The sequence below is a fragment of the Oryza brachyantha genome, chromosome 6, assembly GCF_000231095.2.
Source record: "Oryza brachyantha chromosome 6, ObraRS2, whole genome shotgun sequence".
Classification (NCBI taxonomy): Eukaryota; Viridiplantae; Streptophyta; class Magnoliopsida; order Poales; family Poaceae; genus Oryza; species Oryza brachyantha.
The window spans coordinates 13057896-13074318 of NC_023168.2; the positions used below are offsets into that span (position 1 = coordinate 13057896).

The following is a 16423-nucleotide window of genomic DNA, read 5'->3' on the forward strand; positions in this document are numbered from 1 at the left end:
ATATTTACCATCTTACGTGTCTAGATATAACATATAGGTTCTAAACATATTAATTAAATATCACGTATAAGAATAGCAAATAGTTAATTATTGTCCACGCAGAAGGGTTGCTTCCTCTCCCAATATGCAAATTAAGAAACAAACTGTCTAGAAGAAAACTAAGATCTCTCAGTGCTTACAAGTACAAAGAAGGTAAGAAGTAACTCTAGTTCGTGACACAGGCCCCGTTCGGTAAGAAAGAAGGGGCTAGTTATCCGGCACGAAAACGTAGTAATAGATTAGTATATGATTAATTAATTTATTAATTATTAAAAAAATATAATAGATTAATATGATTTTTTTAAAACAACTTCCTATAGAAAATTTTTACAAAACATACACCGTGTAGCAGCTCGGAAAACGTGTGCACGGTAAAAAAAGTTAGATAACCTAACTGGGTGGCCGAACACGGCCACAATCATACATCTATATTAATTCTAATTCTTTTACGCTTAATTCAGCTCTCAAGCGCAGCACCCCGTCGACGAAGAAGATGCTATCATCATCAGCAGCAGCCATGAGCGACGTCCATGGAGTCCCAAGCAGATCCCGGTAACCACACGCCTTGCCGCCGGCGAAGGTGTAGTACCCCTTGTACCTGCTGACGAACTCGTCTCCTGACGACGACGCGCTCGTCCTCGCTGCGAACTCGTACTCGACGGTGACGCTCGCCGGCGAGCCTGCATCATCTTCCTCATCATCCTCGTCGTCGTCGTCGTCCATGGCTAGGAAGAGGCCGAAGCAGTGGAAGGCGTTACGCTGGTCCATGTTGCAGCGCGCCGACAGGAAGAAGGGCCGCCCGTCGAGGCGGAACGGCTGCGAGCGTAGCCGCCCCGACGGGAAGAGGCGACCGCACTCCTCCCGCGTCAGGTCCATGTACGCCACGCACCGCCGCGGCGACGGCGACGGCGATGGCTCCGGGACCGTCACCTGCAGCGGGTGCCACGGCGGGATGTCCGGTGGAGTGGCCGCCGCCGCCGTCGCCGGGGTTGGTGTTGATTGGTGCTTCTTGGGCGGCATGGTGCTGAGGTCAGGTTGTCTCAAAATTTCAGAGCAGTGAGAGTACTGTAACTAGCAACGATGAACACGACAACACTTTAACACAATTAAGCAAGTGCTGAAAGATGGACGGACAGTCAAATTAAGTTAACCGACTTAAAATGGTGAAACCGACAGTGCGACGCGTCACAGCTCACGTCATACTAGTTGTACACCTGTACTTGTGCAAGCAGCCAGTCAACATTGATGGCCATTTTGGCATCAACGCCAGTAAACTAGTCACTCACTCACTCCTTAGCTTTCACACGTGCCATCGTCGGCATTGATCCGCGTGTGGTATAAAGTTTAGTTGGTGATGAAATCTAAACGAGGAACCAGAATGGCGACGATGCGCCAAAATTTGTATTTAATCTATATATATATATATATATATATAGATTTTTTACAATGATCGTATATGTATATATTTATATCCACATGTAGATTTATACGTTTTCTAATAGGTAAAAGGAAATAACAAGTCTCGATCGGACTGTAAGTCTAATTATATATGTTTTCTAATAGATAAAAGGAAATAACAAAGCCCGATCAGACTCTATCTCTAGAAATAATGTAAAATTCCTAAACTGACTCTGATTAATAGATAAAATTAATCTGTCATGTCTTGGTCTTCACAATTTCCTGTTGAATTCGGACTATTTTGGATAAGCTTTCCGTCGATTGATCACGTCATTTCCTTAACCGCGTGCACTAAGAAATCTTACTAAATTTTGGTGTTAACAATATCTATCCTATTTTGTTGCTCCATGCCTATACCAATAATAAAATAAATTGCTACTCCAACACTCATAACATGTACCATAATTTCCCCGTGCCCATATCCATGGGTGTGTTTGGTAATGGGTACCCATACCCACAACACCAAATTCAAAGACTTACAGTTTCACACACACAAAAAAAAAAAGACAATTATAATAGTGCATTGTAAAAATCATGCGAGGTGACAATAATTTTTCAGAAAAAAGTGAATATTTTTTTTTAAAAAACTTACTTTTTTAAAAAAATAGCATTCAGAAGTGACGACCTCCAGACCAGGGCAGCAACCAAACAGCCTTCTCTCTGCGTTCGGAAGATCTCTTCACATTTGGAAGATCACAGGGACTAACCGAACCTGTGCCCCGAGAATTTCATTATCATCAACGGAAGAAATAACAGGTTCCTATGTTCCTGTGCCAACGAGCATTTGGTTATAATCGGTGGAAGAAATAACAAGGTTCCTATGCTTGATGATCATGGGATTGAATGTACCTCTCGTCCGACTCTAGGTCCATGCGGAAGTTCGAGGTGCTCGTGCTCGATTCCAAGGAGGAAACGAAAATTTTAGTACTCTCTCTACTCCTAAATGTTTGACGCCGTTTACTTTTTTATATACGTTTAATCATTTGTCTTATTCATTTTTTTAAAAAATATGTAAATCGATTAGTTAAAAACTAATTATATAGGGTGTCAGAAAACCACGAGATAATTTTTTAAGCTTAATTAGTTCATCATTATCGTATGGGTTACTGTAGCAGTTATGGCTACTCATAGACTAATTAGGCTCAAAAGATCCGTCTCGCAAATTTCTTTCCAACTATGCAACTAGTTATTTTATTAACTATATTTAATACTCTATATATGTGTTGAAAGATTCGATGTGACGGTTAAATGCGAAAAAATTTTGGAACTAAAATGGCCTAAGCAATACGGTTGTGATTTTGTCCAAATAAAGGACCACGAATCCACGATCTTGATTTTCTCCAAGGTTAATATGACAGTTGATTGGTTGTCCCTGGCCTAGATGTGTTTCGATGCTTGGGAAGATGCTGAGTCTGCTAACTAAGAGCATCCCAGCGGTATATTTATCTTATCTTCCATTTGAAAAGTAGATAATAAAGGATAAAAATCGAGCTTTAGTACAACATCTATCGTATCCTCTATTTTTAGATGACATCCATATTATGATAGAAAAACTCTATATTTAGATGTTCTCTCTGTATCCTCCAAAGAGATATGAAAAGATATCAGATATGAATGATCTGCTGGAACACAACGAGATATAAAGGATAAAACTATTTTAGATAATCATTCAAATAAATATAAATATATGAATAATCAAATTTAGGCTAGCTACCGAGGATACTCAGGATGAACTCGTGAAGCATCCCACAGAACCATCCTTTAGTGGAAGTCAAAAGTAATAAGGTCTAATCGTATGGTTTCGTTTAAGTCGGAAAATGAAGCGCATAGGATTACGAAACTGTGGGTCTGTCTTCTGACTGTAGAAAATCTTCAGATTTATTGGTATCTGTCTGTACTGCTCTTCCTTTCACGGGGATTATCTGTTATTCTGTTTCCTTTGTCAACAGATCGAGATCAGGGTCAGGATAACTTGTCTGTCATTTTCTTTTTCTTGTCTCTTCTTCGAATGCTAACGTGCAAGTGCATTGTGCATTTACAATGTAAAGAGTAACGTAGATAGAATTATTTGTTGCTACGCAAAATGAAATATGATATGGTATCCAATATAGGAATGACAGGTATCCAATATGGGAATAACAGAATGTAAGATTTAATGCATGAAGGTAGGATATGCGTATTTATATAGTGTTGTGAGTACCCGATAGATACTCACGGGTGAAGATCTATACCCACACCTGACCTGTATATTTACGGGTATTCGACCCACGTGTACCCACGAGCGAGATCTCGTACCTATGCCTATGCTCATCGGGTGAGACCCGCGTATACTACACCTATGGAGTCCAACTGCCTTCTTATGTGTGAGGATAATTTTTCGTTGATTAAGAGTGTAACATGCGCTCCTACAGGTAGGGACCGAAAAAAATGGTTTTGGGAATTCTAAAAACTATTGGGCTTGAGGATAGGGAGATGGATAGATTTGACTTTTTTTAAAAAAAAATGAAGCCTCTATTTTTAGGATTGAGATTCAATATTGTTATACATAATCAGATACTCTTAAAAAGGTGACACGGTTAATGCAACCACCATGAATCAGATCTTAGGTTTACCACAATGGCGGTTGGTCTCTCAGAAGTAGAGCAGGCACCTCAAGATCTTTTCGCGGCAGGCTTGGCAGGATGCATCTCCTTACCACGTGAAGAAACGAGACGAACAACGTAAGACGAACAGAAATTCAGAAGTGCACATTAGCTGCCCATCCAAACAATGACCTAGACTGGCAGAGATGAAAACGGTATTGAAATTTATCGATCGTACCGATACCTTTTTCGAAAATAATAATATAAAAATATCTTACCGACCATTATCCTTTTTAAAATTTAACATTTTCAGTTTATATCTAAACTTTATCGAATTTCACATTAAGTATTCATAAATTTTCATAAATATGAAAATTTTCCGACCACACCGATATCGTTTCTGAAAATATAGTTAAAATATGATACCGTTTCCCACACCGTTTTCATCCCTCGCAGAGACATCCACCGACCATTAATTTCCCTGTCCAGGTACTCCCTCCATTCTGTGATTCTTCTATGTCATTAACTTTTTAGATCTATTTAACAATTCATCTTATTCAAAAGATTTATATAATTATTAATTATTTTGTTGTGATATAATTTATTAGTAAAAACACTTTAAGTATACTTATAATTTTACATATTTGTACTAAAATATTATATAAAACAACAATCAAATGTAGATATAGAAATCAACTGTATCCGGTAAAACAACAGAGTAGTTGTTGGAAGTAGCCACCACAATTCAAGTCAGTAAGCTTAACTGAGTGTCCTGTTCTTCTATCGGTTACTAAACTGTAACAGCGGATTAGCGTATAATTAATTATTAGCTAATAAACCTTAAAACGATATGTATAATTTTTTAAGCAAATAGATTTTTTTTCAAAAAATACAACATTAATAGGAAAACAAGGCAATATGGGTTGCAAAACTAGGGTAAACAAGATGTGTAATAATCCTTGCCACGTTCATAGAAATATTCTCATTTTCAGGGTTACTGAAACCGTTTTTTCCGCGAAAACTGCGGTACCGCGCTTCCGCGGATCCCGCAAGGTAACCGCAAAAATCACAACGAATTTGAAAATAAAAAATTTGAATTCAAAACCGCGCGGTAAACGCGGTTACCGCGCGGTTTTACACGGTTACCGCATAGTTAGTATGTGCTAAAACAGCGCATGAGAACGACGAAACCATGGTTTCCCGCGCGGTTTTTGCAGCCGAAACCGCGGTTATCGCGGGTGTGATGTCAAATGCAAAAAAAAAATTAAAAAATCTTTAAAAATACATGAAAAATAGAAAAACATTTTGTGACTATATTTGTGAGTTGTGACATAGAAAAAATAGAACATGTTTTAGGGAAATCAAGAAAATTTTCATATGACCTTTTCTAAACTCCTAATATTCGAACATACAAACGTACACCGTCATACGACTTATATCACCCTTCACTAAATAATTCACACCAATAACAAATAATAACTTTATTTTGATTGTTGCGTCACAACTGTACCTACTACCAATTATTACTACCGTGCACGTATAATTTTTCTCCATAGATATTTTCCATATATATCGTTGTATATTTGTATTTCAATATTATGCAACCTGGTGTCTAGTGTAAATTAATAATGACTTAACAACAAAATATTCTTAACCATCTTTATATAAAATATTATTTGCGATAGACTATTTTTTAATTTTGTTTCCCGAAATTCTTGTTTATGATTTTTAATTACACCGAAAATATATTTTTTTTCATAAATTTTTTTGACAAAACTATACTATATATCAACATATATAACATATATATATATATATTAAATTTCTTTAAATTTTTTAAATCCTCTCAAATTTAAACTCAGTTATCACGACTTATCGAAACCGTGCCTCCAAAGAGGGAACGGTTACCACAGTTTTGGTAACCCTGCTCATTTTATCATGTAGGACTCATGCGTCAATAACAATAAAAAATATGATAAACTTATCTCATATTAGCTAAAATAAATTTAGTTTTAGTGGCCAAACCTCAGTCAAGTTAGCTAAAAGTATTATAGCTAGTTTAGATAAATCGAGTATACCAACAAAAAAGACACTAGAGGTATGACTGCCAACTTTGATTAGAAGAATTACTTTTCACAGTTCAATAGCAATGCGTAACATGTCATGATCCTCTTTTGATGTAAAAACAAAAGGGATTTTACTCGTTTCCAAACTGTCTATTTAGATGCTCAAGTAGAAAACAACAGTAAGTCCGAATGACACACGATTTTTCACACTAAGACCCCACCAATTTGGACAATTCAAGGACGCAGACGCTGTTAGTTATACGCCATCAACTATCTAGGGTTGTTTATGGTTAATACAGCTCTTAAGTGTAGTACCCCATCGATGAAGAAGAGGCTGTCATCAGCCATGAACGATGACCATGGAATTGCAAACAGATTCCGGTATCCAACAGCCTTTCCGCCGGTGAAGGTATAGTAACCCTTGTACTTGCTGACAAACTCGCTTGACGGCTTTGTCCTTGCAGCGAACTCATATTCTACAGTAACACTTGTTGAGCCTTTCTCTTGCATCCCTAGGAACAGACCAAAGCAATGGAAGGCACTTTGCTGATCCATGTTACAATGTGCTGACAGAAAGAAGCCCTGCCCTGCGAGATGGAATGCTTGCGAGTATATCCGTCCAGACGGGAAAAGCCGGCTGCACTCCTCGCGCTTCAGATCCAAGTATGCTATACACTGTGGATAAGGTCGGTCGAATTCCACCACCTTAAGTGGACGGTATTTGTAAGCTCGCTCAGCATATTTCCTGCAAGTCAAAACATCTGCTGCAAGGGCACGCTGTCGATGCGGAGCATCAGCTTTGTATAGAAGTGCCTCAGTGACACATTTAGTTGCCTGCTCATGATCCAGATCATTGCATGCTAGGACCTTCCGCAGCTTTCTGCAGGTCATATGACAGAACCGAACAAGTGGCAACAAACGAGTACCCAAGATCTCACGCCTCTCCTCCAATTTTGGGTATTGAGAGCGTGCCCACTTGATCACAAAATCATAGATAGCATCTTCTGATGCCACCTGCAGATCATTACTCCATAGGATGGCTTCAATGCCAGCCAGAGGAATATTCATTGCTTCATCCTGAAGCCTGAAATCAGGAAGCATTCCTTTAGTGCATTATGTTGTTTCCATAGTTTAGTTCTAGCTGCATTCAATAGAAAATACTCACTTGGTCAAATCTTTGTACTTGTTGGCAAGGAATTCCTTGGCAGCATCTGTCAGTGGCTGAACTGCAGCAGCCATTGAAATGCTGGAAGGGAGGTCTAGATAGAGCAGTGCAGATTCTGTAGTCATAGGCAAGCTTCTTAGTAATTGACTGCAATGCCTCATACAAGAAACAACCTCGAATTTATCAGCAATCATCAAGATATCCAGCAGAAGGGTTGGCTGATTTGTCGTCAACTTTCCGCTATACATAAAGCTCAAAAGCTCCATGAGTGCATTTTCCTCTGTTTCAAATAGACATAAAATGATCAGATCAAAGCTATCTGTTTTACTAGAAAATCAAATAGCAGAAAATTCTCCCTTGTTCTCATTTGAAAGGTTTTCAAATTACATTTCTGCATAGTTTCCGAGAGATGATAGAGGAATATGCACAACAGTGGGTTGTAGACAATAAAATTTTGAGTATAAAGTATCACAAAGATAGACCCTATAAGCTGCAAGTACAAACAAAACTCACCATAGTAGTATAAAGAAAGTTATACTATTATAGGATAGGGAAGAAATTAAATTTTTTGTTAAATAGAAACAAACATTGAACATATTGAACTACAGAATTACCTGAAGCAGTTATTCTAAGAGTTGCATGCCTCTGTTCAGATTCTTTCATTCCATTTGAGAAAAGCTAAAAAGAAGAGTACAATGATGATATTAGCTATCTAGCAACACAAGTAGAGCAAATGAGTAATGCATTTCAGAACAATTTTACAATTACCTTGTAAAAGAAAGGACTTTTCGCAGCTAGAATCGCAGAACTGATATAAATAGACTTTACTCTCAGGACTTGGGTACACTCCATACTCCAGGATGAATCACTGCTTTCTCCATCCTCACCTGGCAAAGAATAGACCAGTGAAACAAATGGCAAATAGGAACAAAATGAAAGGGAGCACATCAGCACCACAAGATGGAAAATTTTGATCTTATGGTAATGGAGGATGTACTTTATAGCAGAACAGCTTTGTGTCTGCTATGCTGGCAAGATAAGAACATGGGGAATGTCACACACATCATTTAAAACAGAGCACAAAAAGGAAATCATCATTCCTAGCTGCTTTAAGCAATCTTAATAAGTTTGCTTCTCTACAAGAGCATGAACTTCTTCTATTGGAAATATCTCCCACAGAAGTATAGCCTGGCTCTACACTATCCCTAATTTGCAGATTGGAGTTTGAAGAAGCATAGCCATAAAAGTCAAATTTACCTAATAACTGGTATCTTAGGCCATGTTTATTATAGCATTATTCAGTCATATTATTGTAAGCTGGATTATTATAAGCTGAAGTAGAAAGAAATGATAAATGTATGTAATTATTTTGAAGTATCCAAGGGCAGTGGGTCTAAAGCCACCCAATAATCTACAAAAAACACCTTCGGATGAGCGTATCATATTATAGTAATCTGGGCTCTATATTATAATAATCTGTTACAATAATCCATTTGTTTGTTTCAGCTTACTCTTAATAAGCCAGATTTTAATAATCCCAAGCTGAATCAAACAGGGCCTTAAAGGCATATAAAATGATTTCCGCATATCGTCTGCTAAATTAAATTGCAGGCAAAGAAACAGGAGAACCGACGGTTAACTTGTACCAACGTTTGCCAACTACTAACCTTGGTAAAATCACTACCACACAATGTGCTAGCTCTGAACTCTAAAATCACCTACTATAAGTAGTTAGTTAACATATACCCAGTGGGTTACATGTTCAAAATGGAGAATAATGTAAGGAGTTTGTGATCAAATGTGTGCAAGAACTTCATTTGAACAACATGATAAAAAGCAGAAATTAAAATTGCACTGACCATCCTGTCCTATATCCGGTGGAGATTCTTCTATCATAGCTACAGGTTCCTCGTTGTTTTCCTCATAGGTGTCACATTCTTCTTGTTCAACTTTACAAGTTTCCAGATCTGTAAACTTTCCTGATTCTGGAGCCATGAAATGGAAGAACAGATAAGTTGCTGAGGAAAAAAAGATCTACATGCTAGCAAAGCTGATGATCAACATGGAAACCATAAAGAATTATGAGACTAGTGCAAAATTAAAGGCAAAACTGGAATACCATTAGAACATGCTGGTGAAATAGTGAATTTCAACAGACAAATCTCAAATATGATGAACAATCATTAATGTTCGACATTAATGGTGACTGTAAATTACCACTAGGGACAAAGCTGGACACATGGGCTACACTATAGAGAAAAGATACTCCCTCGGTTTCACAATGTAAGTCTTTCTAGCATTGCCTAGATTCATATGGATGCTAATGAATCTAGACACATATATAAATTATGTACATTCATCCATGAATGAATTTAGGCAATGCTAGAAAGACTTACAATATGAAACGGAGGTAGTATAAAGTTGCACACTATGTTGAGCATTCCACAAAACAGGGGAGATATGCAAACTACCTACCTATAATGGAATAACCAGATGGCACGTAAGGCACGACGAGAAATTAAAAAATAATGGAACGAACAAAAGAGACAGATAGATCAGCATGGCAATCATGGTTCGAAACCCTTACTTGGCACTTTGTAAATTCCTTGTCCCCTTTCTGTAAATATATACTCTTTTCTATATGTAAAATACCATGCAGTACCCATCCTGCTAGTTACTATAAACAAATACACCCCTTTTTTCTCCTCAAGACCTCTTATAATTCACATCCATGTCTATCCATTCAATTAATTAATCCTTTCAATCCTTTTCTACTTTCCCTCCATATGCAAATCTAGTATGATTATGAGAATCTCATTTGGTGCGACCAGTTTTAGAAATTTTGTCATGGCGCTGTTTTTCTTTTAACCTAGCTTCAAAAAGGAGTAGCTAAGTCATTCCAAAATGGAGTAAATGTGAAACAAACAACAGTTGAATAATAGATTTTTCTAACAATAATATGATTTCTCAGACAAGTGACAATATTGTAACTACAATAAGGAATCACAGCAAGTAACTGCAAATTAACCCTCAGGAGATAATGTATTAATAAACCAATACAGACTGACATGTTACATTTAGACCATTGCACACATGAATGATCAGGTCAGCCCTCACAGTACTATGAACCAAAATTTGACGATGTTATTTGAATTATAGTTTCTACATTTTGTAAAAAGTTTGGATTCCATTAAGCATTGTATGTAGATAACCAAAACTATTTGTGAGATTAAAAAATGTAAGGGCAATATCTAACAATTTGTAGAAGAGCATTGCATTCTGAACTCCAATGGATCATATATCAGTGTTGGTGCATTTTAACATTTCTTCAATAAATGGACCGCAGAAGTCACACAAACTTCCTAACTTATAAACTTCACAAGGAAAGAGAAATGTGAGGTATCAGCAGTAGCAGTTAGTTGTCAATAATCACATGTCACAAAGCGACAAGAAATCACAAGGTATGTTTGATCCAGACTTGGACCATAATTGAGTTTCTTTTGGACACAATGGCCAGTTTACTTGCAGTTCAAAATGGTCATAATACATACATGAAGTAGCATGTCATATTACCGAAAAAGAACTACATACACCCACCCATATAAATCCACAACTTATTCCCAAATTTGAATTATGAAATTACAACAACGCTTGACTGTGCCATCTAAAATCCACAACTAATGTCATCTTGTCAACAAATTGATCAGGAAATCATATCGATTGGAGTGCATCATTACCTAAATCCAAATGCGACAGCTTAAAATTTCGAAGAGAAAGTATACAAGAACATTGAAGCTCAAATATTGATTTTGAGGGGAGGGAAAACGTAAAGGTGTCTAACCATCTCTTTCTCTCTCCCACCCTTGAAACCTAACAAAATGCTTTAGCTTTACTACCTAAAGTTCCAGCAGATGGTCAAATCAAATCATCGCGGAGAAAAGGAGGCACCACCACCTCCCAATTCCCCCCCCCCCCCCCAACCAACTATCGAGGGTTCCAACTTTCCAACGAACGCTCCCCTCCCTTCGCTGCCCCCAAAACAATTCGAATCCAAACCACATCATCCGGGGGAAGGAAACGGAGAAGGAAAAAAAAAGCAATCGGCCCTCACCTTTCCCGCGGCGGAGCTCCTCCCGGCGCCGCTTCCGCTGGCGGGCCCAGTCGGCGAGCGAGGAGCACCCTTCCCCGGCGGCGCCCTTGGCCCCCGGCGCGTCGTCCCCGGCGACGATCTCGATCCGCAGCACCCGGTCGGAGAAGTTGACGGAGTTGAAGGCGAACTCGAAGCTCGGGCCCCCGCTCGCCCGCGAGAAGTCCGGGTCCATCTCCCCCATCCCCCCTCCCGCCAAATCCACCACCCTCGACCTCACCTCACCTCACCTCACCACCCCTCCTCTTCCCCCCACCCCCTCCATCAGCCCCCGCCCGCCGAAACCCTAACCCTAGCGCGGAGGGACGAAGAGGCTCTACTCAACTCAACTCAAGAGCCGTAGACAGATAGAAAGAGAGAGAGGAGGAGGGAGAGAAGAAGATGATGCAGAGGGAGGGGCACGATCGTAATTCTCCGAAACACGAGGGGGGGGGCGAAATGCAAAAGGCGCAGGACGAACGGAACGGGACGAACGGACTCCACACACACGAGACGGCGAGACTGAAGGCCACGCGAGCCGGTGTGTGTGTATATATATATGCACCCACCCGCACGTCTACCCGCTGGGCCCATCTGTCCGCAGGCGGGTCGCTGCCGGCGTGGGGCCCCCGTGTCGGAGGGTGGGTAAGTTTGGGGTGTTTCTGTGCCTTGCGTAGAGAGATTTGATACGGCCCCCTGTCCTTTCGCTGATAGGACTTGTTAGGGCATGTAAAATGATTATTATTTGTTTACTCATGAATAAGGCGTGTTTGTTTTTGAGATTTAATTTTAGTTTTTAGTCACATCAGATGTTTGGACACTAATTTAAAGTGTTAAACATAGACTAATAAAAAAACTAATTTTAGAATGAGAGCTAATCCGTGAGACGAATTTTTTAAGCCTAATTAATCTATATATAGCAAGTGTTTACTGTAGCATCACATAGGTTAATTATGGATTAATTAGGCTCATTAGATTCGTCTCGTGAATTAGTCTAAGATTATGGATGGGTTTTATTAATAGTCTATATTTAATACTTCAAATTAGTGTCCAAACATCCGATGTGACATGGGGCTAAAAAGTTTAGCCCCATCTAAACAAGCCCTAAATATGAGGACATAGAGTAATGAGTAACTAGGGAAAAGAAAAGGCAACGGTCTTAAGTCGATTTTTAGCATTTATTTAAAGAAAATTTTTTGCTTGGGGTAGATTAAAAGAAAAGAAAGAGTACTAAAAAAATATTTTATTATATTAATGAAAAACCATACATGACTCTACCTTTATACATACGTTTATAAAATAAGTCAGTATTATCGTAAGAGTTCGTGCTAGTCTCTATCTTTGAACTTACCCTTAGAAATTTTAATTTAAATTTTAAAACCTAATTTAAAGTTTTTTAGTTTTTATAGTGAGTCCTTCGTTATACACATGTATAAAAGTTTAATAATAAATTATTTTTATTTATAAATAAATCAGTTTTGTATGTTTTTTTCATCTTGAAAACGAAAGGACGAGAGCCAGGGGAGGTAGGGTAAGGGAGGAAGGGGGGACTATATCAGATGGTCACGGGGTTCACCACGCTCGAGTAAATGGGGAGGGTGAGAAATTGTGATCAGAGCCATCATTGCTGCCTTGCCTGGTGTGTGGAGTGGTGGTGTTGTTATCTGTGTACGGCTGCTATGCACATTTGCGAACATGGCGGTGGTGGCTGAATTAGGGGTTGCTCATGATTGAAGCGCCCAGAGGACGACTGAAATTTTCAGTCTCTTGGCCTTTTTATGCCTCGTGTTGATGACCACATGATACTGTCCAAACAATGCTGGAGTATAAATAAGGCCAAGGTCGAACCATGTGGAAGTTCTTCACTTGCAATCAATTATTGAAAATGATGAGATCATAAATGTTATAAAGATCTAAGAATAAAGTCAGTCTTAATACATGTTTCATGAAGGTGTCATGCACATTAATAGAGTATCTCATCAGCAAAATTACTGACTTGGCAGGGTCATTAAATGAGGGAGTTCCATGAGATGAAAGAGGAGTTTCATCCCCATAAAACTTATCTGGCTCGGTTACCTAGTTTATGGTTTTGGTAACTATATTATGAAACTATACATTGAGATAGACCTAAGGGTATGGAGAATGTAGATAGACAAATATAGACTATACTATATGGATACCCCACGCGTTGCTATGGAGAACTGCGTGATAATATAATAGATATAAATTCTAAAAAAATTTCTTACATACTATACGATTTTTTTATGTGTTTATATATTTTTACGTCTTTATTAATCATCTATAAGTTATAAATGGTTGAGTTGTATGATGTGTCTTTCAGGGGAAGAGATGCAATCTACACTCTTGATGAATCATCCAAATTAGAGGTGTTAAAGGATCGGATAATATCCGATCCGAATCCGAACCCGCTTGAATTGAGGATGTGGTAGGGGTTTGAAACTATCTGGCGGATACGGAGTCGGATTCGGACAGTGAGTTGCGGATTCGGATACGGATGTGATATTATTAATATCCGATGGATGTGTATTATCTTTTTTTACCGGATTATCCGATAGTCATTTTAGCGGATAATCCGAGTTTTTTAGCTCACAAAGTACTAAATCAAAGGCTCATCAATAGCCCAAGTATTTTTTCATCCAATATTAAATGGCAATGTGTTGATCACATGTACATATCACATCCGGTAATAATAATCCATTTCCGAGCCGACTCCGCACCATTTTCGACATCCGCAACAATCCGCATCCGCTTAAAAATTATGATTTAGGATATGGTATGACCACTATCCGTTCGAATCCGCTCCGTTAACACCACTAATCCAAATGCTAAAAACAATTGAGGTGATGTGAAGAGATACAATTTACACCCTTGATGTATTATTCTAAGGCTAAAAACAATTGAGATGATGTTGCTTAATTTATACTCTTGATGTATCATCCTAAGGCTAAAAACAATTGAGGTGATGTGGCTTCATGAGAGAAGAGACAAGGACATTAACTTTATAGAAAGCATGGATAAGTGAAATGGTATTAGAGCATCTCCAAAAGAATGGCTAAATTTTGACTCTCCAAATTAAAATTTAGCCATTCATTTTAGTTTTGGCAACTTGAATTCATATAGCATCTCTAAGAGACTACCTCTCCACACTCTCCAAATCCTGGCAAGGAGAGGATGACAAGTGGGTGATGGGTGGGACCCACGGATAGCAATTGTGCTAGTGGAGGAATGAGTTGCTAGATTTGGTCATTGAAGACTCAAGTTTAGCCCTTCAAATGGCATGGCAAGTCATATAGACATTCTCTTGGAGCATAGTTTTTATGCAAAATTGTCAAATTTAACTATTGCAAGTGAGATAGCCATTCTCTTGGAGTTGCTCTTAGTTGTGTCAAACTCCACAATGTTTATAATGGACTAGAAAAAAGTGAGTCTCAAATGTAAAAAAAAATATGAGGGCATTTATTCTTATCTGTGGCTCATATGAATATGAACTACTGTAGAAATTAATGCTATAAAGACCATACTTATAATGTATAAAGTCAGCCTACGTAAGGTTATTTGTTTTATAATGATTATATCGTGGTTTCCCTGCCTAAGTATCATATGCACACAGGCTTCCCGTGCACACACCATGCATACAGCTAATAAATAAACAAAAAATTGACAAATAAAATTGAACATGTACTTCTAATTGTGTTACACTTATGTATAAGGTTTCATCTTCAAATTAAATTTATAATATTTTGACCGTAACCAAAAAAGAAAATCTCATAATTTTTATAGAGTATAGATATGTCAGAATTTTGTCTTTTGTGTTACTCTTCATGTATATATAGGACGAGACTTTATACACAGGTACAATACTTTTAGAATTACATATATATCTTTTTCTATAATTTTTGGTGATATCTGTCAAATGGTGTGTACAATTTTTGTGAGAGAATCTTGTGTGCACAATTCTCTAAATTTTCTTCCCAAACTGAACATAGGAAGTCCATAAACAATGGAATCCAATCTGTATTTTAGATCGTCGATTTATTTTCATTATGTTTGTCTGCCTAGAACGTTTGGATTTTTATATCATTTTCAAGGATTCAAAACATCTACTTTTATTTTGTGTAGACTTTTGGCTTATAGGATCCGATTGGGAAAAAAATAGAGTAATTCTTTTTCTCCACCTTTTAGAAGATTTTAAGAATGAGCTCAAACCTTACGGTTTTGATTTTCTTTTTTGAGAAAACCGAATACACCTTTTCTCTTTTTTGTTCTCCTCTTAACCTTACTCTAACAATATAAATTCCAGCAAGTTTACTGTGAAGTATCCAAACGACCAATTCAAAAAATAAATCGTTTTCAATTCAACAAGATTGCTCATAGCATGGCATTTGATTTTTTTTTACGTTTTTTCCACTTTCTATATTTCTCATTTCCTACGACCTTTGTCCTAAAACAGTCATCTTTGTAGAATTCAAAAATAGATATATGTTAGCATAATGTTATTCCAATTAATCACCTTTCATTTAAATTTCTCTCCATCCTATTATCAACCATCTTCACAGTTCCAACCATATATAATTTAATAAAGGGTCACTCTTGTCCTTTTTTCGCTCAAACCTTAATATAAAGTGTCACTCGTGTCTTTTTTTCCTCAAACATTCAGCCGGATAGTTTCGATCCTGTTTATGTCAACTAGTTGTTATCGAAGTCCTAAGTTCTAAATTCTAATAAAGAAATTTTGAACCAATGTTAAGAGTAAAAAAAATATGTACAGCGGTCTAGGTCATGATTCCTAGATTGTTGATTTATATTGTTTACAAGTCTTCTTTTTTCAAAAAAAATGTATTGACGAGAGACATCAGATATGTGAAAGCTATAGTATTAGGCATAACCATCTAAAAGTTTTTCATATGCGGGCGATTATATTGAAAAAAAAATGAAGAATCATAACTTTTGCAATGGATTATGAATT

At 37.7% G+C, this 16423-nt stretch overlaps 2 protein-coding genes across 2 annotated transcripts; both read right to left on the reverse strand.

Moving 5' to 3' along the window:
- Positions 1 to 397: 397 nt before the first annotated feature.
- LOC102718466 (BTB/POZ domain-containing protein POB1-like) lies at positions 398 to 1059 on the reverse strand. The gene has a single exon (XM_006656938.2). The coding sequence runs from the start codon at positions 1057 to 1059 to the stop codon at positions 466 to 468; it is 594 nt and encodes a 197-aa protein (XP_006657001.1). The 3' UTR covers positions 398 to 465.
- Positions 1060 to 6191: 5132 nt separating this feature from the next.
- On the reverse strand, positions 6192 to 11854 carry LOC102705921 (BTB/POZ domain-containing protein POB1-like). The gene is made up of 6 exons (XM_006656054.3): positions 11422 to 11854; positions 9170 to 9295; positions 8079 to 8197; positions 7925 to 7988; positions 7311 to 7590; positions 6192 to 7229 (listed from the first exon to the last, which is right to left on the reverse strand). Exons 1-6 carry the CDS (start codon positions 11639 to 11641, stop codon positions 6416 to 6418), a joined length of 1623 nt encoding a protein of 540 aa, XP_006656117.2. The 5' UTR covers positions 11642 to 11854; the 3' UTR covers positions 6192 to 6415.
- Positions 11855 to 16423: the final 4569 nt, after the last annotated feature.